This window comes from Dendropsophus ebraccatus, chromosome 4, assembly GCF_027789765.1.
Source record: "Dendropsophus ebraccatus isolate aDenEbr1 chromosome 4, aDenEbr1.pat, whole genome shotgun sequence".
Lineage (NCBI taxonomy): Eukaryota > Metazoa > Chordata > Amphibia > Anura > Hylidae > Dendropsophus > Dendropsophus ebraccatus.
Genome location: NC_091457.1, coordinates 128,119,396 through 128,144,585, shown reverse-complemented (window position 1 = coordinate 128,144,585; position 25,190 = coordinate 128,119,396). Strand labels below are relative to the sequence as shown.

Here is a 25,190-nt window from a genome sequence, read left to right as displayed (position 1 = left end):
ACTTTAAGGGTGCGTTCACACCTACAGGATCCGCAGCAGATATGATGTTGTGTTCAGTTAATTAAATGAAATCTGCTGCGGATCTGCTGCAGAAAATCCGTTGCGGATCCGGTAAGTGTGAACGTACCCTAAAGGGGAAATTAACGGTCTGCTACTTTCATGCTGATGTGTCCAATGTCCCTCTCCGGTTTCAGTTTATGTCCACACCGCTGAAGTTATCCCCTGCTGCAGTGGTCCCGAGTTCTGCTGACATGACATTATTGGAGCCGAGGGAACAGGGAAGCATCTGATTGGTAGTAGCAGGGGGGTTCACATCACATTTTCTCTCTACAAAAATTGTGCAACACCCACACTTGCCAAGTGAACAGGGAGGGGATGTAGCATTGCACGAGGGAAGGCATGTCCTCCCTGTGTGTAACATTTATTATATTTTAGGCCTTCAGCCTAGTGTAAGGTATCCATGTCCACCTCAAACACTTAGGATTTCTCAAAAGACATGCGTCTCATAAATCTAGTAGCGTATAAAGCGTTAGAGTCTATGATTTGGACCCAACCTATATTAGACATAGTCCATCAATTTATGAAGCCCAGGTAATAATTCCTTTATGGAAATTGAGCAGGGCCCAGGCATACCCCGTATTGTGCACAATGGGTATGCTTGGGTGCCCAGATATCTGTCAGTAGAAGCAGATTGTTCCTGTTGTGTATTGATTCTTGGCAGGGCTTCTCTGATCGTAGTCCAAGCGCATGGTGTTAACCTGAGAGAAATGTAATAGCTCCTCATCCATCCTTTCGGTTTATAGCTTGGCCTCTACTCATAATACATTTGCATAAGTGATCATAGCATGCCCAGTGAATGTATACAGAATTAGGAAGTCATGTTTTTACAGAACGAACATCTGCGGTCAGTGCTGTATAACAGGAGTCGTAGCTTCGGCACACATTGAAAGTCTTGTATTCCTTATGTCGTTGTTCCTCCTTTCAGCTCTCCGTATACTGCAGGATAGTTTAGATGATGGTTCGCTGATGGGCGATAAGATAGCTTTTAGGTCGTGGACTAAATACTGAATTACCTCTTCTCAGATGAAAAGATCTGCAGTGAGATCCTTGTGTCCCGGCATGAACCGTCTCCTCAGCTGCTGCTGTAAATCTATACATGGTGGAGATTTCTAATCCAAATACTAGAGAACAGATTGCAGAGGGCAACTGTGCAAAGAATATTATTCTTGGATTATTGGTTGCATTGGCTTTTAAGCTATGGTCACATATCTTGTCTGAGAATGTTAATGCTGCGATGTGGAAATGTTCTGTATCCCCATAATTTCCCTTTCCGTGCAGTCAGTAGCTGGAGGAGTGTGCCCCCATGGTGCTCCCAAAGGAGCTATAATATCAGGAACGTGTCACTAGGAGAAAAGAAGAGAAGTACACCCACTGATACCCATCACACTCTTTGTCAATCATGGTGACGCACACCACTTGCTGATCTGCATAAGTGCAATAGCGACTTCAAAAATAATAATATTAAAAAATAATAATATCAAAAATTCCAGGTTAGTACAGTAGTACAGTCCAAAAAAAAAATCTGATGCTACTGAATGCAGCCTAAGTGATACAATCCAGTTGCCGCTTCATGACTGGTCCAGACTGGTGGCCCCACATGGTAATCCAAAAACATTAGGAAAAAAAAATGTGCACTGTGCACTTGTTCCAAATCAACAGCTGTTGCGATCACAAACAGTTTAGCAGTTTTCTGTTTTAATCAATGTTATATTGTTACCAATATTAAAAAGGACCTTGCCACCAGAATCCCTGCACCATTCGGATCATTTAAAAAAAATATATATACCCGATAGTACATTCACATTCGCATGCAGGTTGTAGATCAACTGAAACAATGCTCTTTGTTATGCAATAATTCAGTCAGTATAATGTAACTGTGTGGTTACAGTGGTTTTTGTGCTGTGACTGGAGAGCTGACCATACAATGCAAGCACAACCAGGATTCTCTGCTACTGAATGTGGATGTGTAGCACATGTGCGGTAAAGGGAGACACCTAGTGGCCATATGTATAATATTGATTTAAACATAGAAAACTTTAAAAAGAAATATTGCAAAACAGCTTGCGATCACAACCCCTGCTGATTTTAGTTTCTTAATTTTTCGCTACAGTGTCTCTCTTAAACTCTTAAATGTTAGAATAGGAAAGACAGGTTAATAGCTTGCACTTACTGTTGTTTTGCTGCCGCTGGTCCTGCCTAATTGGTGCTGTGGGTAAATTTGGACCATTAAATTGGCGCTCCTCACATGGAAAGTAGGCATTTTAAGACTTACTATGAAAAAAGTATATACATATCAGCCACTGGACTCCATCGAGCGGTTGCACATGCTGATCAGTATATACCTATATATATATATATATATATATATATATATATATATATAATATATATATATATATATATAAAATATATATATATATATATAATTATAATAAAAATTCTGTTTGGACCTAACATACATAGCCAGGATGCTGTTGGGGTTATATGTTCAGTATTTCCATGTGGGGAGTGCCAATTTTAAAGTCTAGGGGGGAGATTTATCAAACATGGTGTAAAGTGAAACTGGCTCAGTTGCCCCCAGCAACCAATCAGACTCCACCTTTCATTTTCCAAAGAGTCTGTGAGGAATGAAGTGGAATCTGGGTGCTAGGGGAACTAAGCCAGTTTCACTTTACACCATGTTTGATAAATCTCCCCCTAGGTGTTTCCAGAAGTTGTTGGTTCACCACCACATCAGAAAACTTCACAGAAGAATGTTTCAGGCTAAGGACACAGTGATTCCTGGTCATGTGACCAGGATGGATTTTCTGTGATAGCAGGGTCACAGTACACACCCCAATAAATTGTGCAACAGTCTGTGCGGTGTGGTGATTCCTTGCTGCATGACCAGGAATTGATGTGTAGCCCCAGCCAAAAAGTTATTCAGGCTTAGTAAAACTTCCAGATACAGCACCACTCTTATCCTCAGCTTGGGTGTGGGTTTTTGAGCTCCGTTCCATTAAAGTAAATGGAATTGAAATGTAACACACACGACCTGGGGACAGGGGTGGTGCTTTTTTGCAATAAAGTAACTTTTTTGTAATCCCAGATAACCCCTTTAAAAACAGAGGGGGGAATTTAAGTAAATTGTTCTAGATGGAAAGTGGTCTATATTGTGCCTTCTGTCTTTTTGGGGAACTTTTTACCTGCACCAAATGTGTTAAAATGGGGCATGCACCATCATGCATTTGGAACAGAGGAGTGCCTGCACCATTTTATCCATTAAAATGGCACTTTTTTGCATTTGCCCCATTTCCATTCACTTGATCCCTCTGAGTAAGAGTGATCCTGACTGGAGGGGCTTTGTGCCGTTTTAAAAATGTTGCATTTGTTTTATAAGACTTGGCACTGAAAATGTATGTACACACAACTCTTCTGAAAAAGACAAGCATGGTGAAAACAAAGTTAGGTTAAGACTGTGTTCCCTCATTTCGAGTTTTATTGTATTTCAGAACCCATTCGATTTATGTGCTCTCTGCAGTTATGTGATCAGCATTACCAGGCTTTATCACAGCTGTTTTTCTTGCCATAAGTGATCTGATGAAGCCTGGTAATGCTGATCACATGGCAAAGTCTACACTTAAATTAGCCCAAACTGCAGAGAGCACATACTCAATTGGGTTCTGATTGCAAAAAACAAGAAATACTTCAAAACTGCAAATGTGTGAACACAGCCTGAGAGGCCCTGCCCTCCAGCTCACCTGGTCATCTCCCAGCATGCACAGTAGCAACAAGCCTATTATATTAATGCTGCTTATGTCATGGTAAGATATGCACTATAAAGAAAGTAATTTCGCTTTGGATTTCATCCAGATTTGTAAGCTCTGATCTGAGCCAGTGAAGAATGATAATAGTCTGCAGAATAAATCCAGCTAAACCCCTTTGTTTTACTTGTTGCTAGTTGACATTGTATTCCGTATTCTTCAGTGTAAAGATTTCCTGTCCTCCATGCATTGAGGTCTGGATTATAATGACGTGTCATTTGCTGTATGCTGCAGATTGTGTCTTCTGGAAAGGTCAGGCCTCTCTGGCACCAGGTCTGTAACCACACAGCTTAATATAGAAACAATAATGGGGCAGCTGCTGCCATTACTTGGCTCCGGTGACTGCATTTCCTGCCGGAGCACCACGCAGGTGGAGCTGTACAGATCTCTAGGGGCAGGCATTGGAGACGTTTCACTAACACAACGTAGTAGAATTGTCAAGATCTTTAACAACCAGACATTCTGTAATGTTAATGATGTAAAGGGGTTGTCCAACACCAAAAGAAACATGAAAATGTAAAGTATTGCTGTTTAGAAGTTATAGATAAGGGGGTTGGCTTAGCTGAAAAATTGAGCCAGACATGCAGCTTCCTCCATACATGTTGTGCGCTATATACAAGGCTGCCAACATATGTGATGCCGAGACAACTCACAGCTTATAGGGAAGCCTCTGTGCTCCCAGGACCATGTACCTGTAGCCGTGTGATCTGTCATCTGTTCATATGAACATACATTAGTAAATTACCTCATTATACACCTTCGGACAATATTTGTTACAAAAGTGACCACAATCTGCTCAAAACGCCCGATCCTCGGCTGGTTGAGTCTTTTGGACTGCTTTAAAATTTATCGCTATCAGTTGCACATCTTCCTACGTAAGAGTCCTTTTACACAGCTTGACATGCAGCCGTGCAAGGACGCACGCGAGTGCTGATCAGCAAATGCCTTCACACGGCATAGTAATCGAGTGGCCGGGCTGCACGAACGATCCTTGTATCTTTCATGCAGCCATGGAAAGTGACAGCACAGATATGCATATATATCAGTTTTAGGGTGCCTTCACACGTACTGTATCGCTGCGTTTTTATCGCTGCGTGTTTGGTGCGATTTTTACATGCATGTAAAAATCGCACCAAACACGCAGCGATAAAAACGCAGCGTTAAATACGCAACGATACGGTACATGTGAAGCTACCTTTAAGATCACACAGCAATGCACACATACCTACTGCACTGTGATATGGAAACTGACAGCACCTATATATGCACATCTGTGCTGTCAGTTTCCATGGCCACATGCGGCCTGGACACTCTATTACTGTGCTGTGTAAAGGCACTGCAAACGGGCATCTATCTCGCTGATCGAAGCAAGGATCCCCTCCACCACCAGACTCTGTCCTCTAATGCACTGACTATTTAAGTTCTGCTTAAGATTAGATGTCTTCCCAATGAGAGACCAGGAGAGTAGTGATATAGTAGACTCCATACAGTGATAAAACTCGCTCTAGCTCATAGGCTGCATTCACACGGCCGTAGATTTGTGGACCTAATGGACGGTAAATTGCATGCAATGGATTCTTGCCCCATCTGGCATGATGTATAAATATCATGCCGGCAGCGGGGAAAGTCTTTGAAGTGCCGCGGCACTGTAATGACAGAGCTGCCTGACAGTGCCGCAACGCTTTAAAGACTTCCCCGCTGTATATTAATACATCATGCCGGGTGGGGAAAGAATCCATTACATGTAATTCACTGACCGTAAGGTCTGCAAATTTACTGATGTGTGAAAGCAGCCATACTGCCTGTCTCTATCGGCTGTGTACAGAAATTCTCCGCTATGTTCTCCTGAAGTAAAGATTTAGGCAGGGCTCAGACTAGGCTTTTTTTTTTTTTTTGAGGAAAAAAAAAAAAAACACTACTAAAATGCTAAAATTGGCGTATGGCGATTTGTGGGTGAAAAAAAAAAGCATATTTCAACCAGATGTTAGCTGGTTGGCAAAAAGTCATGTGGATACTGCGTTTTCATTTTTTCCCATAGAGCTTTTCTAGTGCATTTTAAGGGTCAGTTCACACTGAGGAATCAGCGCCAAAATTCCGAGTGGAGTCCCCGTCGCGGACTCTGCTCAGAATTCCGCCTGCCTCAGCACAAGGCATAGGGCGCCTCTACTCAAAGAATTGACATGTCTGCAGTGGAGATTGCACTCTGAATTTTGGCACTGATTCCTCAGTGTGAACTGACCCTAAAGTGTGTTTTGTGGAATCACAGCTGGATCGGCATTCAGCATTTTTCCACAGAAAATTGAACACCTCTCTTTTCATTTGTGGATTTGCCAAGGCTATTTGCAGTGGTCATATTTCATTCTGACAGCTTGACTTGGAGGTTAAGTCAGGCTGTTGTAACTAGATTGTTGGTTCCTTAGCTGGCTTTCTCAACATGTCATATCCTACTTCTGTACAGTATTGAGTAAGTATTTCATAGCACTGAAAGAGAGGAGCCCTTATGGATGATGAGGGCCCACGGGTATAAATAAAAAGCCAAGTCAGTGCATGGAAGTGAGATAATCCTCTAAATAAATGCATGTGACCTGTATTGGACAGAAGCTAGGGATGGGCCACTATAGGGATTGAGGTTTGGAAAGCTTTTGTCTAGTTAAAATAAAAGCTGCAAATTGGGTTCTAAACTGCCAAGTAGACACATGCCGGACACCATAACAGAGTGCAGGAGCCGCTCCACCCTCTTTTCTGGGCATCCCCCCATCACTATACAGTATATGGGAGTGGGATGGAATATAGCAGGGGACCTTGAGCAAACAGAAGCAATTTCTTACCACTTTTTTTTTTTTTCAGTATGTAGCAAGTGTTATGTACTGAATAGATGCAGCAGCAATGCCTCTATTCATGGGTACCCTCAAAGCATGATGGAGTTGTTGGGTCTTAGAATACTCTGATGTCGCTACAGTCAGTTGTTTAGGTCTGTACCTGGGTCTCCTATGGTTGACCTGTCTATACGCTTTTTATTACGACTCTGGGAACACGTTATGTAATGAAAATATATACAAACAGAGTTAAAATGCTAACCCAAGTGCCTCCCTGTTACCTTCAGGCTATACCTATATCTATCAGTCTGCCAGGTTCTGCCCATCATGGCTCAGCCTTTATATCCTAATACGCTCTGGTAAAATGGAAGCTGATGTGTGTTTTGGTTACAATGATAAATTACAGTAAAGTTTAGTATTTCTCCAGCAGCTACTGAGACTCCTTCCCTGCCTGCCAGCAAATACATATACAGTTCTATCTTGTATGAGCCTGGTCATTCCCTTCATGCTTCCAGCAGGGACAGCTCATGTCTATTCCTGTCCCTGCTAAGCCCTTTGGCCTATGTGTGTGTGCACTATGATTCATCAAGATTTGGCCTGTGTGCACAGTGACCAGCAAACACCCATCATGAGCCGTCACTCCATGGCACCATAGTAAAGCAGGTGTGAGGTTGCAAGCAGTGTAAGTGAGTTTGGAAAGGTATGAAAGGTCGCCCTCTTGGAAGCAAGGCTGTATGGGAATGGGAAAGAGAAGAAAGTAATGTCAGAGTATTGGATGTCAGGGAATCCCTAGAGAGAGCAGGGGATTAGTGACCCCCCCAGCTCCGCCACCTCCTCCCATTTCAGTAATATACGAGTATTGATTACTTTATCGCTACTGTTTGAGCAAGGGGAAAGTGTAAGAGATTAGATGTATACATATTTATTTTAGTGATTGTAGACACCATCATACTATTCTTATTCCCTGTGACCCTTACTACTTAAAGGAGAACTCTGGGGAAATCTAGAAATCCCAGGCCGACAAAATAAATAATACTTGGGGTCCATTTACACAGAAAGATTATCTGACAGATTATCTGCCAAAGATTTGAAGCCAAAGCCAGGAACAGACTATAAACAGAGTTCAGGTCATAAAGGAAAGCCTGATATTTCTCCTCTTTTCAAATCTTTTCCTGGCTTTGGCTTTAAATCTTTGGCAGATAATCTGTCTGATAATCTTTCTGTGTAAATGGACCCTTACCTGTCCCCATGCCCCCTTAGTGCAGTATCATTTGTCCCAGACCCCCACTGGTCTCCTTTAGCTGACGCTCCCGCGACTTCAAGTCCGGCTGAGAAATACCCACTCAGCCAGTTAGTGACTGTGGTGGGACACCGCTGGAGTCACTGACTAAATGGATGAGCAGGTTCTTCCTGACAGGATTTGGCAATGCAGGAACCCGACGTCCGTTATTTAGCTGGTGACGCTGTGCTGCCGGGGCATGGGGATATGGTACAGGTTTATGGTTCTCTTTATCCTGGTCTCTTATCACAGGCAGTCACCATCAGGCTGTATAATAGCACCGACTGCGGACCACCTGTCAGCACTACATACAGTATCTCCATTACTGTATGGACTATATGGACTTTTCCTTAGGGGCCATTCTCACACACAAGTTCTTCTGCAGATATCAGTGCAACTAGAAGATTGAGCACGTCATAAAATCTGCAGCAGATCCTGTATGTGTGAATGGACCCTTATAGATGTTACCATTTCAGCAGCCTTTCATTTTTTGACCATTCATGGAACTGTGTTTAATCCACTGTAACTAGAAGCCAATTTTTTTTTTTTCCAGTATAAAGTTGGAAGAAGTTGCCGGCGTATGTTAGGAAACATGTCTGGAAAATAATCTCAGTATAAGTCCTATCAAAAAAAGAGAAAAAAAAGTTAGATTTTATGTGCATAACACACAATCTACATCCCTAGCAGTCTCATTCCCTATGGTGAATATTATGTATAGATGCATGTATTTTACAAATCACCGCAGTTGGATATTTGCCCCGTAAAGTAGGATTTTTGATTGTTCATCATTCGGACAGCTTGTGCAGTGGTGGCCAGGTCTCTCCCCAGCCCATGTGAATGGGTGGGCTCTGTCCCTGCTTTAAATAAGGGCATGGAATGTTCTCCACGTTCATGTGCATTGCTTCACTCATCCCCACTCACCAGCTTCTCCTCTGTTTGACAGACAAACTCATAGAAGTGGAGCATCTGACTAAAGCCGATCAAGAGTCTCAGCATCTGAAAGGTACAGTAAGGAAGAGGGTATAGACTATGCATAAGGAGGGACCTGTGTCGTCCTGTCTGGTATGCACAGACGGATTTAAAGTGTTTTCTAGCAATAGATGGCAACCTGCTGTTCTCCAGCTGTGATTTAAACTACATCTCTCGGCTGCTGTAAGGGCATGCTAGGAGTTGTAGTTTCATCATTGCCTGGAAGCCACAGGTTGCAGACCACTCGGTGCTTTACAGTAGTTGTGTGTTGTAGTCTGACTGTCTTACAGCTATTGGTTGCAGATTTACAGCTGTTATTTAAGACAAGATCAGATTATCTTATGTTGCTGTGGTAGGAATTTGAGGGTGGGCACCTTGGTACCTGGGGTGATCACAGAATCAACACTCAGGATAAGTGTCTCTCTCTTGGGGGTCCCACCCCCTTGGTCGCCTCGGCTTTCTTTGATAGTCCGTTGTTAGAATAGGACAGCAGTATACATGCTTAACTGATCTTTCAATCAGACCCCCAGTCTTGTGATCAGAGGAGATCCCAAGGGTCGGACTTCCAGTGATTAGACATTTACCAGTGATCAGACTCTTAACACTTATTACTCTTATCCTATGGATAGGTAATACGTGTTGACTGTGAGATACTGTAAAACTTAACCTTTTATCTTATGTGCGTCTTTAATAGCTATATAGTTATTTTTTTGCATATCTTATGTATAATACTGTAATGTCTTGTAGAGTGATAGTGTAAAGCTGGGTCAGTATGGACAGTTGGCAGCAATAGTGCAGAGGCTGGCACTAGACCCTACAGCTGCTACACATCCATATACAATTACAACATGTGTGTTCTATTTTCAGGACGCCCCATGTGTTAGGTGAATTGCCGGTGTGCCTCTGCTTTGCTAGGTTTTTGCCAGCACTCAAAGGGTAAAGCTGCTCAGCGGCAGTGTGAGTTGTTGGCGTTGATGGAAGTGTTGGTGTGGCCCCTGGCTATATCTCCCTCCTTCCCGATCTCATTCCTAAATGGCCGTACATGGCTGTGCAGGATGTGCCTGTGTGCAGAGCTGATAAGTGCTATTGTTATAAGCTCGGAGCTGGTTGGCAATAGCGCACATATCTCTGAACCCTGATTTCTTTCGTTGCCTTTTTGACAATTTGGTCTTTTGGTCGTGGATCCAAAATATATGGTAACCCCCAGCAGTATTTAGGGAGCTGTGATCTGTCCAATATGTTGTAGTCCACCTAAAAGATAGCACTCACACCAATTCCCTAGAACACGAATATTCTCGTCATTGGGAGCGCATACCGTTTACTAATGTGTATTGCGGATTTCCGCTACATCAAGAGATTGCTGCAGCTGCTTAAAGGAAAGTGTAATATAAGAGGAAAAAAAGCTTCCGATGACTCTGCATAGGTACATTACATCACAGCTATAGTCCGCACCTCTTCACTTGTTAGTGTCATCCAATAGTTATGTGCCATGGGATGAGCTATGCTCCATAATATGTAAGGGGTATGTACAGGCCCTGACCGCACTGAGCATTGTGATCATCTGCTGAGTGTGGGATGGGGTTATGTGGTAACATGGTACCTAATGGGTAAAAGTGCTCATCTGTCCTTACCATCACTTACTTGGCAAATCACTTGACCTTGATTTTATCCATCGCTACTGTTCATGTATGACATTAACTGACTTATTCCCTCTGACTTAACTGTTGACCGTTACCTCTGGCTAATTCTTCTCGTATATTTCATTTCCGCTATTCTAGGCAGCCCTGCAGACGTGAAAGATTCGGATTTATCTGACACACTCAGTCCTAGCAAGGAGAAAAGCAGCGACGACACTACAGGTAATGGCTGACATTGTCGTAATCGTATAGCTGAGATATTGACGTGACTTGCCTTTCCGAACTTACTTGTAGTGATGCATTTTAATTCTGTACCACAAGGGTTCAGTACATGAATAAAAAACTGCTCTATAGACCGCATCTGAGAATAGGTGAAACGTTCTCATTTGCACTGTTTCCATTCTTCCCACACCCCACTTGTCATGAAGCAAGTTCGCATGTTCTTAAAAGGGGTTTTCAGGGAAATTCTTTTTCCCCAAACTGTAGTTATCCTAAAGTTTACAGTTTTGTAAAATACCTTTCCTAAGGAAATCCATGTAATCCGGGACTTTTGGATCAGTGATCTTTGACATTTTCACTGCTCCTCCTCCAGTTCATGTCCAGAGCGGGAGAACAAAGTGATTTGACTTGCCGCTTGTTAACATTTCGTGCTGCTGCTCTTTGCCCTGACCTCTTCATCCTCTTCATTCTATAAAGGCCCTTTTAAACAGGCTGATTATAGTTCAGGAGAGTTGCTAGAATTGCTTTGTTGGGCAAATATCGAAAAGTGATGATCAGCCAAGTAGCGAGAGAACGCACGATTCTCAGCTGATCAGTGCAAAATCTATTACCATCAGACGCACGTCTTCCTGTGTGAACAGGGGATGTATGACCAATAGCAGTACATTAAGTGGTCGAATGAACGATACAGTGATTGATTGTGCTGCCCGGCTGCTCGATTCATCGTGCCAATCTCGCTGTGGCCATGGACGGCCAACTATGTGCAACAAGGTCTTTGCACCTTGCTGGAGAAAACTATTCATGGCTAATGTCCTCAGCCATGCACCCACCATCTCGACATCTAAATACAGGAACGTTGTCTGATTTTATCCGTAGCAACCAAAGCTGTGATTGGACCTTATGTGCAAATCAGACACTATTTGTATAAAACAGTTTGGAAACTAACCATGCACACAACCGTGGATATACAGTGAAGGGGTCAGACTTGACATACTGGCATGAAGAAAGCTAACCCATTTTGTCTTTTTTCTGCTTTGCCCCCTTAATATTTCAACCAGTGAATACTCATTTACAGAGGTCTTTGTTATAACATGCGTATAGAAGAGTGTGTGTGTGTGTGTGTGTGCGCTGCTGCATATAGAAGAGTGTGTGTGTGTGCGCGGCTGCTGCGTATAGAAGAGTGTGTGTGTGTGTGTGCGCGGCTGCTGCGTATAGAAGAGTGTGTGTGTGTGCGCTGCTGCGTATAGAAGAGTGTGTGTGTGTGTGCGCTGCTGCGTATAGGAGTGTGTGTGTGCGCTGCTGCGTATAGAAGAGTGTGTGTGTGCGCGCGCTGCTGCGTATAGAAGAGTGTGTGTGTGCGCGCGCTGCTGCGTATAGAAGAGTGTGTGTGTGCGCTGCTGCGTATAGAAGAGTGTGTGTGTGTGTGTGCTGCTTCTGCGTATAGAAGAGTGTGTGTGTGTGTGTGTGTGTGTGTGGCTTCTGCGTATAGAAGAGTGTGTGTGTGTGTGCTGCTGCGTATAGAAGAGTGTGTGTGTGTGCGGCTGCTGCGTATAGAAGAGTGTGCGGCTGCGTATAGAAGAGTGTGTGTGTGCGGCTGATGCGTATAGAAGAGTGTGTGTGTGCGTAAAGAAGAGTGTGTGTGTGTGTGCGGCTGCGTATAGAAGTGTGTGTGTGCGTAAAGAAGAGTTTGTGTGTGTGCAGCTGCGTATAGAAGAGTGTGTGTGTGTGGCTGCTGCGTATAGAAGAGAGTGTGTGTGTGTGCGGCTGCGTATAGAACAGTGTGTGTGTGTGTGTGTGTGTGTGTGTGTGTGTGTGTGTGTGTGTGTGCGGCGGCTGCGTATAGAAGAGTGTGTGCCGCGGCTGCGTATAGAAGAGTGTGTGCGGCGGCTGCGTATAGAAGAGTGTGTGTGTGCGGCGGCTGCGTATAGAAGAGTGTGTGTGTGCGGCGGCTGCGTATAGAAGAGTGTGTGTGTGCGGCGGCTGCGTATAGAAGAGTGTGTGTGTGCGGCGGCTGCGTATAGAAGAGTGTGTGTGTGCGGCGGCTGCGTATAGAAGAGTGTGTGTGTGCGGCTGCGTATAGAAGAGTGAGTGTGTGTGGCTGCGTATAGAAGAGTGTGTGTGTGGCTGTGTATAGAAAAGTGTGTGTGTGTGGCTGCATATAGAAGAGTGTGTGTGTGGCTGCGTATAGAAGAGTGTGTGTGTGTGGCGGCGTATAGAAGAGTGTGTGTGCGGCTGCATATAGAAGTGTCCGTGTGTGCTGCTGCGTATAGAAGAGTGTGTGTGTGTGTGTGTGTGTGCGGCTGCTGCGTATAGGAGTGTGTGTGCGGCTGCTGCGTATAGAAGAGTGTGTGTGCGGCTGCTGCGTATAGAAGCTGCCCTTGTGCGTCTGTAAAATGTACCACTACTACAATGGGGACGATTTTATATGCATCGGACACTAGTAATAAAGGGGTCTGTGTATGTTGAGCTGCCCGTCATAACTGGGATCTGTAATACATGATGCTCAGAGTCAGAAACCTGATATGGGCCCACCCTGTATTTCCATGTGCTTCCACTCTTATACCAGGACTAGTAGCATTACATATTAACTCTGTAATTCGACCCTAGAAGACTAGGGAACAATGTAATGTCTCGGAGATTCAGCATATACTGTTGAATTCCTTAAGGTAGTGACATTATACATGAACACTTGCCACCATACATGAACACTGTTAAAGGGGAAGGAAATAAAAAAGAAGTTTGAAAGATAATTTCATGGAAGATTTTTCTTTTTTCTTCCCCTCAGACGGCCAAATGGATGAGCAAGAGCTAAATGAACCACTTAATAAAGTTATATTAAAAGGTAAGCAAAAATGCGTATTGAGTTTTAGTTGCCAGCCCTCAGCCACCTTTACCAACCCTGTGTCATCCACCATTGATCATTCTGTCTCCGCTTTAATGATTTATAAAGGGTCAGACCCATTACCATTATATCCTTTCACCTACTACCTAAATAGCATAACACCACTTGTGCTGTCTTATGGATGTCTGCTATATCATGCTGCCCTTACATAAGGAAGTATATTCAGATTATTGATCAGCTGTAGTGTTCCCCTATGCTTCATGCTCTTTGTATCTGCACACAGAGTAGCTGGTGACTGGCTCATTCATCTCTGTGTGCACCCCCTATCTATCTCTCTAATGGTGTGTGTGTGTATATATATATCATTAGAATGGTAAGGTGCTGGGGAATAATAATAGCCGTAAGATTATTTCTGTGATTTGAAATATTCCTGATATGATGTGTAGAGTAATCCTTACCATGTCGCACATTGTCTGCTATTATTTGGTTTTGTGGATAGATAAGCTTGTAACCTATGACTTCTGTTCTAGATGAGCTGCATAATGTACAGTCTGGCTCCAATGATGCAAAGCAGGACCTGCAGCAGCTGCGTAAAGAGTTGTCAGAGGCACAGGATCTTGCTAAGTCTAGCAAACAGAAATGCTTAGAACTTCAAGGTACGTTTTTATTTTGGAGACCAGTGTATGTATCTTTTATAGGCAAAAAAAAATAATAATCGTAAAGCAGCATAAATGGAGCCAGAGGTTGCAGGTTAATACTTAGAGGCAATGGTTTCAAATCAACTGATGTCAGACAGCTATACAGAGGTGAATATTACTTCTGTGTTTAAAAGCTCAAGTCTTTCAGTACTTATCAGCTGCTGTATGTCCTGCAGGAGGTGGTGGATTCTTTCCAGTCTGATACAGTGCTCTCTGCTGCCACCCCTGCCTCTGACAGGAACTACCCAGAGCAGTAGCAAATCCCTGTAGAAAACCTTTCCTGCTCTGGACAGTTCCTGTCACGGACAGAGGTGGCAGCGGAGAGCACTGCGCCAGAGTAGAAAGAATACACCACTTCCTGCAGGACATACAGCAACTGATAAGTACCGGTGGACTATGAGATTTTTAAATAGAAGTAAATTTCATCTGGTAAAGTAATTTTAATCTGTATAACTTTCTGACATCAGTTGATTTGAAACCATATTTTTTCACCGGAGTATCCCTTTAGGTAAAGTTCCATGAGTGCACAGTCGCACAGGATTTACTGTGAAGTGCATGGCTCTTGTTTAATCTAGGTGAACCTGAGTTTTCTTATGATGCAGCCTCAGAAATGTACGCCAGCTCAGAGCTAAGAAGTGCAAATCATAAGTTCAGCATGTGGGGGTGGGTACACCTACACCCTGTTTTCCTCCAGAGCCATGAACTCTCAGTGGCAAGACCTGCCCATTTGGCTTCCAGAAGATCCTGTTGGCTCATGTGTACAGGCAGATAGGCCAGCTGGTTTGTTTATTATGGCCAGTTCCATTTAGGTCAGTTTCACCACTGGGACCTATTGATCAGAAAAGCACGGGCTCCATTTCCTCTCACTGTGCTACCACTATAGTCAGAAATGGCCGCTTCAGAAACATCTTTAATAGTCAAATATACTTTTGTTACAGGAAACATACGTAGACTGTCTTACTGTGTGTAAAATGTAGACAGAACCATTTTAGCCTGCAGGTGGCCGCTCTTCACCATGAAATCACATATATTAGTAGTCAGCAGTCTGAATAATACCGCTAGCTTTCATTTCTCCCTCCGCGTGCACTGGTGGAGCCTTACATTGGTCTTTCTGTTTGCAGCACTTCTAGAAGAGGAGCGTAAATCCAGTAGAAAACAGGCCGAAGAGTCCACCAAGCAGATTCAGCTTCTCCAAGGTATTTGACTCCAAAGTTTTCAGGTTGAACACCTATCTTAGGCTAAACCGCTATGCCAGCTTTGGCCACAACACAGCGCTGCAGATTGCAGTGCCGCCTTTGCTGCATCTCAGCTAATGTAGATGAATTTGGGCATATTACAAACACACATTACCACAACCAGAGCTCCAAAACAGGTCATATATAGACACAATTCCTAGGAATATAAGATAAAAATGATTTGTAAGCAATTTTGTTTGCTTCTGGCAGCGTTCTGTTACCGTAGGGGGTTATCTGGGAGGGTAAGACAGGAGGATTGAGCAGTATGTTCCTCCTGTATATACACTGTAGTGTGAGAGTCTTTCTTCCTCCCCAGCTCAATTACACAGGCTACAAGAGGAGATTGAAATCCTTCGTGAAGAGAAAGAAAATGAGATTGCCAGTACTCGGGAAGAGCTGATGAATGCACAGGAAGAGATCGCCATCCTGAAACACGTCTCTGAACAGGTTGCTACTGAAAGAGAAGGCGATATAGCAGAACTGCAGGGAGAGTTACAGGAGGTGCGGTTTGAGCTTGAGCATTGGCGTAAGACAGCCAGTCAGTATGAAACAGAAATTGTCAGTCTACAGGCCAGTTTCCAGGCCCAGTGCAAGGATCGGGAGGACCAGCAGCTGTCTGAGGCAGCAAGATTGCAAGGTCAGTACTGTGCTGGCAACATACTGTGTATTAAGTCATTCAGCATTTGAATACCGGTGGCTGAGGAAGTTGGATGCAGCCCTAGGTAGTCCGGGACAACATGGATACAGCCATCAGTATTCAAATGCCAAACAATCAGACTCAAGCATGCTCCAGTTCTGCTCATCTCTTATATTATTTAATTGTCCAGTAAACGTTAGCTGTTACTCACAGTTTTCCAGAACTTTTTGCTGTCATGTAACAGGACTGATCTTACAGAGAACAGCTTTTACCTGCTGAAATCATAATAGTTTACCGAAAACCTCTTTCATATTCAAAGCAGTTTTTATTAACTTGTTATGCCACTTTAAATGGGTACTGTCACGCCCAAAAAACTTTTCATAGGTGCTAAAAGCACATTTAAAGTTTTATGTTCAGACCCCTACTGTCCCTTAGAGAAGCACACACTTCTCCATGGCACCTCTAGAGATCAGTGGTCTCTGTATCAAAAGTTGTTTGTTTGTTTTGTTTGTCTGTTGTTTTTTTTTTGTTTTTTGTTTTTTTTTTAATTTTCATTTTTTTTCATTCATGTTCTCATTTCCCAGCTGAAATGGAGGTACTCAGAAAGAGTGTGACTTCTCTGGAGGCAGAATGCTCCTCCCTACAGAAAGAGAATGCTGCTTTGACAGAAGCGTGCCAGAGGATTGAGCGGGAGCTTCGCAGGTGTGGAAGGAATTGTAAACTTTTTACTGGTTTGTTGCTGACAAACAGTTATGTCCTAGTACTTCTAAATACTAATTGGCTGTATGGCGGCATATAGTGATGAGGAGGACCTGCTTTCTTCCAGAAACAGCGCCGCACCTGTTTGTAGTTTGTGTGTGGTATTGCAGCTCAACCCTCTAGTAAGTGATAAGCAATACAACACATAAGCTGTGGACGGGCGTCTTTATGCTGCATCGGCCAATGCTCAGCAGGTATGAGCACCACATAATGCAGGAATATTCTCACCTGCTATGGACCATCACTAGTTTCATTACCAAGCGCGAATGAGTTTATACCACTGATGAAACTATTCAAAATCTATTTTAGCCCTTTTGATAATTTCTTGCTACCCATTTCCAGCTCTCAGAAACAGTCTCAGGACCTCTCAAGTGATCTCAGTGTCTTGGAGAGTACTCGGAAGGTACTTGAAAGTCAGGTGGGATCCATAAAAGAACAAAGTCAGCGAGAGGCGGAAAACTTGAAAATTCAGCTTAAAGAGGCAGAAAAGCGTGTACTCACGGTTCAGCAAGAAGTAAGTCTTATGAGCGCATTCCTTCACCCTACTTATATACGAGCTACTTATGTAGGACATAGTATTTATAGTAGATCATATAGTCACCTCTAAATGATGCCTTCTTTCAGAAACAGCACCTCTCTTGTCCTTAGTTTGGCTGTGGGTTTTGCAGCTGATTTCCATTGAAGTGAATGGAGCTGAAATGTAATACCACATACCAGGAGTTGCGCTATTTTTGCCAGAAAGTGGCTGTGTCCCCCTCCCCTTATGTTCATAAATGTGACAACCCTTTAACCCATTGCTGTTCCTGCTCTGGTTAACCCTGGTGTGAAAATGTGTCAGCAGACCTCCTCATATTAAGTGCGTTGTAATCACTATCCTGAGATGACCGTGTCTGTAACCTGATTCTGATTTTCATCTCTTTCCAGTATGAAAACACTCAAACTAAACTATCAGAGCTGAAAGTGACATTCGAAAAAACAGAGCAAGAAAAGCAAGTGATTGCTGAAGATCTGAAGCAATGTAAAGAGAACCTTAAGCTGCTGCAGGAGAAGGGGAATAATGTAAGTGGTGTCTCCTGTCGCTTGTATGTATGCCAGACTCCTGACTGCTAATATTTACACCTGCTACAGACCATGAGGTAACTGTTGTTTACAAAGCACAGGAAGAAAGTGACTTCACGTATCGCCCATTGCACTTTACTTAATTTTGTCTCATGTATCATGTGGTATCTATTTCAGAGATTAAGCAATTATTTAGTCAATTTTTCTAGCTGGAGTTTGTCTAAGTACAGCTATACATAGATGACACTTTACTGCAGTGTCTTCCAACGGCCTGTAGTGGATTCATTTTAAATTTTTCATTCTCACATGAAGGCGTATGCCTTCCCACATGTATGAGTCCCATTTTTGCAGATAGCACTTAATTGGTACCTGTTTACTTTGAGATGTGCATGTTTTATAAGATGCACCTGACTGATGTGCAATGCATGTGGAGACACTGCGGAGTGCTTTGTGCTGGTGTACACTGCACAATGCTGTCAGTAATGCTGGAGCGCTCAGAAGTCAAGGAGACCAGAATATTGTGACTGACTATTTGCAATGGTCACTTTTTCCCCCCATAGGGAATCTTTGATGTCAGTAATAGTAGTAGTTGTACTGTGAGTTTACCATGACCTGTGAGCCATGCCGTTTGGTTGAGTTTTTCCGAAGAATTAGGGCCTTTTTACAGAAGACTCAAAATGTGGCTTGGAGGATGTGTTGGGGTCCTATTAGGCGGGCCGATGGCGGCCCAATCAATAATATAAAATGAGCCTATAACATGGCTCGATTATCGTTTAGCAAGGGCTGCACGGACATCATTAATGCCCTAAACTGTTCATACATTACCTTTACTTGCTCCCGGTCTCCTCTTGCCTTCTGCTCTTTCCGGCACCACAGGCTGCAGATTCTCTGAGCCGACAGGCCACTCAGCCAATCACTGGCCTTGGCGGGAGCCTTGTCAGCTCAGAGAAGCTGCAGCGCTTGGTGCCGGGAAGAGAGCAGAAGGCAAGAGGAGACCGGGAGCAAGGAGAGGTAATGTATGAACAGTTTATTTAATAGTTAGCCTTCGGCCACACATAGCAATTACACGTTCTGCTGCCGATGATTTTAGGGCTGATCTGTATTACTGTATTGTGTTAATCAGCTGATAAGCCTGATTCTGCCAATTTTCGCTCCATGTAATAGGGCCCTTCGATAAGTAACAAGCCTTCACTTTTTCCCCCTCTAGTAGTACCACCACTCATATTCATGGGCTGCCCTTATAGCTCATGGACAATACTCACACTGGTGTCTGAGGGGCCCAAGGCACTGCTGCCCCATTACAAGGTACCAGTACACAATAGACCTGTATCCCTAGAAGAAGCTACACCTCTTGGGTTATCAAAGTGTTCCCATGCCTGGACCCCCAAGGATCAGCAGTTTTCTTTAGAGAAACATGACATTAAGTCTTCTATTTCCCTACAGGGCCATCACGGGGAAATGAAGTAATACACAGCTTCCAAAGTCTGGCAGTCGGGAAGTGTCATAAAATAGAAAAACATTAAACATTACTAATCTGTTAAATGAGCAGCGTCATAAAAAAAAATACCAGATGTGTGTGGTAGAGCATTTTACTCCCTTTGTCGCAGTGATTTCCATCCATTCTGCTCCATTATCTATGGGGCTGCCTGGATGGAGATGATGGGAAAGTGCAGCATGCTGCTCCCCACTTGTTGTTCTGATCAGCAATGAGGCTCCCACATGTCCGGCAGATATGCTTTACTACTGCTTCTCTACTGCAACCCAATGTGTCAGGATCAGCAGGGCTGCACAAGCCTTGGTCTTGGTCCAACTACATATTGCTAGCGCCCCTGCTTCATGCAGGTACTGAGTCTCCCCTAATGTTGATTAGACTTGGGGAAGCAGCCTATGTTAGGAGCACTGCAGACACAAAAGCCTGTAGCAGAGCGAGCAGTGATTCACTGTTATCCCAGCGCACTCTGCTAGTAACACAGACCTCTCCACCAAGTGTGATGTCTATTCTAATCCAACATGCATTAAGATAGACATCAAGGGGAGCTTCAGTATCACTAGTGTTGCATGCGCCAGTGCTAGCAATATGTAACCGTGCCATGATCAGGACTAGGGATGAGCGAATTTACAGTAGGAACGAAGTAAAGCGGCGCAGAGCAGACTTCCAAGCCCACAGCCTGACGAGCAGAATTCAGGTAGGAAGGAAGCGCTTCACTTAGTTTCGACTGTAAATTTGCTCTTCCCTAATCGAGGTTTGAGCAGTTCTGCATGACCATTGGTGGCAGAAAAAAGAGCGACTATATTGCCCTTTACTGCTGCCACTAAATGTAAAAAATTTTTTACATTTCCTTTGATGAAGACATCTCATACAGAGTTAGGCCTTATTTTTATTTGAGTTACAAAACTCATTTTCTCCACAGTTTGATCCAATATCTGCTCCCAGCTATTAGCTGCCCACAATGCATCATGACATGTCTACAGGTTGGAGGTGACGGGAGGCAGTGCCAGTCATGAACCTTGCCATGTAAAATCCCAGGAGATGTGTGTTCACACCATGATTTTGCTATATGTTGACTATATGGAAAATGTGTTTAAAAATATATGCAGATCCTTTGACTCCAGTGGGTTTTTTTTTGTTAGATACGTTATGCTTTGGTATCCAAACAAAAAGAAATGATGAAAACATATAGATGACATAATGCAGTGTAACATATGTCCTTTTGCACTCCAGTTTATCAGTGCAAGTCTATGGATACATACGTTTTTTTTTTTTTAACCCTAAATAAGTACAGTCAGCATAGCAAAATCATAGTGTAAATGCCTCTTAACCTGTGTGAGGGTCTTATAGAATCTCCTAATAGTGTCATCCACTGCAGACACAGCTCGGAGCAGTCATGTACTCACTTATGTCACATATGTATGCCACCAGTTTGGGATGTGAGTAGTGATTGACACATTGCTTCTCTCACTGAATAACTGATGTTTGTATGTGTGACTAAATCTGTCCTCCATGTCTGTTCTTGCTGCACCAGGTAAAATTGAGGAGGTGGGGGGGGAGACATTAGAAGGAAGTTATGTCACCAATATGGCCCTCTGTTATGAGTGAGGTTCTTTCCATTACCTAAGCCTGCGGTTGAGATCAGAGCTGACATCCAGGTACATATGGTGCCCAATGATTATACTACTTGGATCTCCAGTCTTTACCCTTTGGTCTGGCGATGTTCTGGATTATTGGTCAGCCTTGGAAATACAAAAAGGCTGTGAGTTTCAGAATTAATGGATTTAATATATATGATTTGCATTACTAATATATTCTATGAGATGTCCTAAAATTCCCTTTTTGCAGGTGGCATTTGACTGATCTGTTCCTATTACCAGTGAAATCACTTTCTCTAGCTTTATATTGATTCCGAGCATCTAAGTGATTATTAATATCCCTTCCCTTCTTCAGCCTTCCGCGTTACTTCCCGTCCCAGCCGTATTCTTCGGCGTATTCGTGGCTATCCTGTATTGGTGTTACGGCCTGTTGTGGTAGAGAAAGGTACACGCTGCTCTTGTCTGTCCTTCACTATCCACCTACATGACCCATCTGTCTAGCCTTAGTGCATGGTCAGGTTGCAGGACAAGCTGCCCCCAGCCAGACTAACCAGGATCCACTAACCATCTAACATCTGTCTGTCTCTTCCTGTGTGTGCTAAACTCAGACTTCTCCTCCAGTAACTGTTCGTCATGGTCTCTCATGTTGGCAATGAAGCGTTCAGAAAGGTGCCAGGTCCTGGCGAGGTGGAACATTTTCCTTCATGTACAGTGAAATGGCCACTTTGCATATGGAGCACATACTACACACTTTTTAGCGCTCCCCAACAAGAACATAGTTACAGGAAAATACATCCATTGTAATCCCTTTAAGGGAAGCCCCAGTATACCCACTTTTTACACTATGTCTTCAAAGAAGGGGGTACTGTTATATAGTATCACATTGATGTCTATACTAAAAATGTATTTTTTATTCTCTCCCAATTTTTACCCCTTTCTGAATGCTTTGTCTTGCCAGCATTTCTTTAACCTGAAATCACTGCAGTTTTTACGTTTCATATGTTCTGTGAGAAGTGATCGTACACATTAGACTGAAGCTGATAAACTGGCCGAATATTTACCTCATGGAATTCAGCCCCATATGAAAATCTTGTCTTGTCATCAGACAAAATATCCTTCTTTTTTAGAAAACATTTTTCTTCTAGTAACAGCCTTTCCTTGAAGGAACATTCCAGGATACATTGTTCATCCTTCACCCAGTGTCATTGCACGTCTATAACTTGTCTAAATGACTGTAATGGCCAACTCGGACTAAAATGTGTCGCTCACCAGAAAATTGTCTGTTCCGTGGTTGTTCGGTCACCATCCTTTTTCCGTCTAATGTGTACGGTCACCTTATGTAATCTTCAGCATAACACAATATTGTCTCACTTATAATGCCAAGCAATGTGTGTATCGCAGAAGAGTAGATATTCCCCATTAATATATGGATGGAACCTGTTGCATCTTCCACCTTTGCATCCTTTGTCCTGAAACCTAATAATACTGTTTAGATTGTAATTTTTTTTTATTGTAAATGTAAAAGTTTTGTGATTTTTTTATTTTTATTTTTTTATGAGCACTAAAGTATTGGTAGACTAAACATCTTCAGCCTTTTCTTTTTTGTGTATGGTATATGGAAAATAATGTTTCCCTTAAAGTATAGTGCTGTCATTTAAATACATTTTTGGTAATGCACAGATAGGCCAAAAGTTCAGATTGATGAGGGTCTCAGTGTTGCTATGTCCTCCGATTGTTAGATATGGCCGGGAGAAGCATATGGCAGTGTGCTTCACTCCCTGTCTCGTCACTCACTGATTGCAGGAGACGACTCCGTTGACTTATATAATGGATCCTGTCTCCTGCACTTAGATCGAGCACTAGGCCAGACAGTGAAGCCAACTATCTACCAATCAGAGAGGGTCTCCGCACTGATGTCCCCACCAATTTAAACATTTTACATGTCAATCTGTGCATTGTCAAAAGTTTTTTTGGGTATCTGTCATGAAAAAAAACAGCTTATCATATGTCACAGGAACATATGAAAGTTTTAAGTTTGGGACGTCAAATTCGGGTCCCTCCAGCTGTTACAAAGTTAATATTCCCGTCATGCCTGGAAATCTAAAGCCAAATCTTTGGCCATCCAGGCATGATGGGAATTTTAGTTTTGCAACAACTGGAGGGCTGTGAGTTTCACGCCTGTGGTTTTGATCTATAGGGGAGTCTCATTGCTGAGACTCCCTGTGATTGTAGACGTTTTTTGATTACAGGTACTCTTTAAATGTTTGCAACATTTTGAAGGGGTGCTCCAGCACGTAAAGACCTTTCATATTATGCTGCCCTTATATAAAACATAATAAACATCTCATTCTTTTCCACGCTCCCAGTGTTGTCCTGCTGCCTCTCCGGTGCCTCCACTAACCACAGCTGCCGGCACTTCAAGACAAACTCATCTCAGCAGTGACGGCCCATTCAGCCAATCACAGACTGATACGGAACAGCTCTGCTGACAGTGATTTGACAGTGTTCTGTCCCTCCTGAGATGAGTGTCGGCAGCTGTGGTCAGTGGGGGCCCCGGGCACACCACAGGAGGACACCAGTGGAATATGGAAAGGTAAAAATGAGAAGTTATGTTTTGTACAAGGATAGCACAATATAAAAGCTTTAAGTGTTTTAATAAACTTTAATAAAGTTTCCCTTTAAGACAAGTCATCTGTATAACCTTTTATAGATATACATAATGTGTAGAGCAGCCTTAATGTAGTCAGAGTTCCTAAACATTCTGCAATCTGCAATATTCTTGTCTTACCTGTTCCTTTACTTTGCCCTGACTCCTTCACTGTATGTTGACCTACCTTCCATAGTGAAGACCCATTGGATAACCACTGCAGCCAGTTCTTGTACTGACAGCAGTGATGTCTTTCCTGTGGTGATGTCCACATTGACATAGACATCGAAGTGCAGTTCTCTCTGTTTAGCCAAGAACCATATGGCAGAAATGGCACCTAGCTTTAGGGTGCGTTCACACCTACAGGATCCGCAGCAGATTTGATGCTGTGTTCAGTTATTTAAATGAAATCTGCTGCGGATCCGCAGCAGAAAATCAGCTGCAGATCCGTTAAGTGTGAACGTACCCTTACAGTGTATTGCTGCGGTTCTGCATCTACACGTGAAGTCTATTATAGTTGCAGTTGTCATCCTAGCAGGTCACTGGTTGACTGTATGCACTTCTTGCCAAGAACTGCACCCACTGTATCACAATAGACCCTTACATCTCAGGGACCCTCTGTGGGGGGGGGGGGACACTTTGGCTTGTTCATGTGTAAGTGTCCTTGCAAAGATCACCACTGTGTTAACTTTGGTTTCCGATTTATTCTTCCCTATAGCTGCACATATTATGCGCTGTACTACAGCTTTCATTCTACTACTTCATTTTGTGACATATATAGTTATAGGAACAACCAGGAAACTAAAGGGCCTTCTGTAGGAAGAGAGAAGGCAGGATTTATCTAAGACTCCTTCCCCATTAAAGGTTATTAACCCTGTCTTCTCCCCGCAGAGACAGTGGCCTTGGATGACCGGGATAGCGGTGTTGGTGGCCGTGACCGCGGTGATGCTGTACCCTGGCCTCAGCAGAGGCACACCATGAGAACGCTTTTCAAGCCATGTACCATCCTCCATTGAAGCTGACACCGCTCATGTTTGGAGAACACAAAACTGATCCTTACTCTTCCTTTTTACCTCTTAAAAAACTCACAAAATCTCTGAAAGAGATCCGCAGTAGGGCAATTGCTTTAAACTGTAATATATGTATTTGTCCAACAGGGGAATAAACACATGACTTTATCCTACAGTAGGCAAAACTTTTTGCTTGCGCGACGTTCATGTGATCTATAAGTCTAGTTTGGTGGTATTGGAAATACTGTTATGGCCTCGAGCAGGCTTCTTGGTACCAAATTATTTATGATGTTTTGGGTTTGTGGCTGTTTTACTGTAGAATCTTTGTAAAGAATGAAAGACTGTATAATTTTTTTTTCTTTTTGCCATAAGAATCACACATCTGGTATAGCAGTGATGAGCTCATCCAATTTGTCTGCTTTCTGCCCCACGT

General features: G+C 43.2%; 1 protein-coding gene across 5 annotated transcripts in view; it reads left to right on the top strand.

Moving 5' to 3' along the window:
• Positions 1-24,930, top strand: part of SLMAP (sarcolemma associated protein) — a 90,676-nt gene extending 65,746 nt beyond the window's left edge. For 3 of the 5 annotated variants that reach the window (XM_069966990.1, XM_069966988.1, XM_069966992.1), the window contains 10 exons: positions 8,902-8,961; positions 10,706-10,786; positions 13,569-13,625; positions 14,156-14,281; positions 15,445-15,519; positions 15,875-16,195; positions 16,780-16,897; positions 17,297-17,468; positions 17,879-18,013; positions 24,639-24,930. In XM_069966990.1, the coding sequence (XP_069823091.1) occupies positions 8,902-8,961; positions 10,706-10,786; positions 13,569-13,625; positions 14,156-14,281; positions 15,445-15,519; positions 15,875-16,195; positions 16,780-16,897; positions 17,297-17,468; positions 17,879-18,013; positions 24,639-24,728 (1,235 nt within the window). In that variant the 3' untranslated portion in view covers positions 24,729-24,930. Of the gene's footprint in view, positions 1-8,901; positions 8,962-10,705; positions 10,787-13,568; positions 13,626-14,155; positions 14,282-15,444; positions 15,520-15,874; positions 16,196-16,779; positions 16,898-17,296; positions 17,469-17,878; positions 18,014-21,455; positions 21,546-24,638 lie in introns of all 5 variants that reach the window. The other 2 variants (XM_069966993.1, XM_069966989.1) reach the window with 1 other exon arrangement.
• The last annotated feature ends 260 nt before the right edge of the window (positions 24,931-25,190 follow it).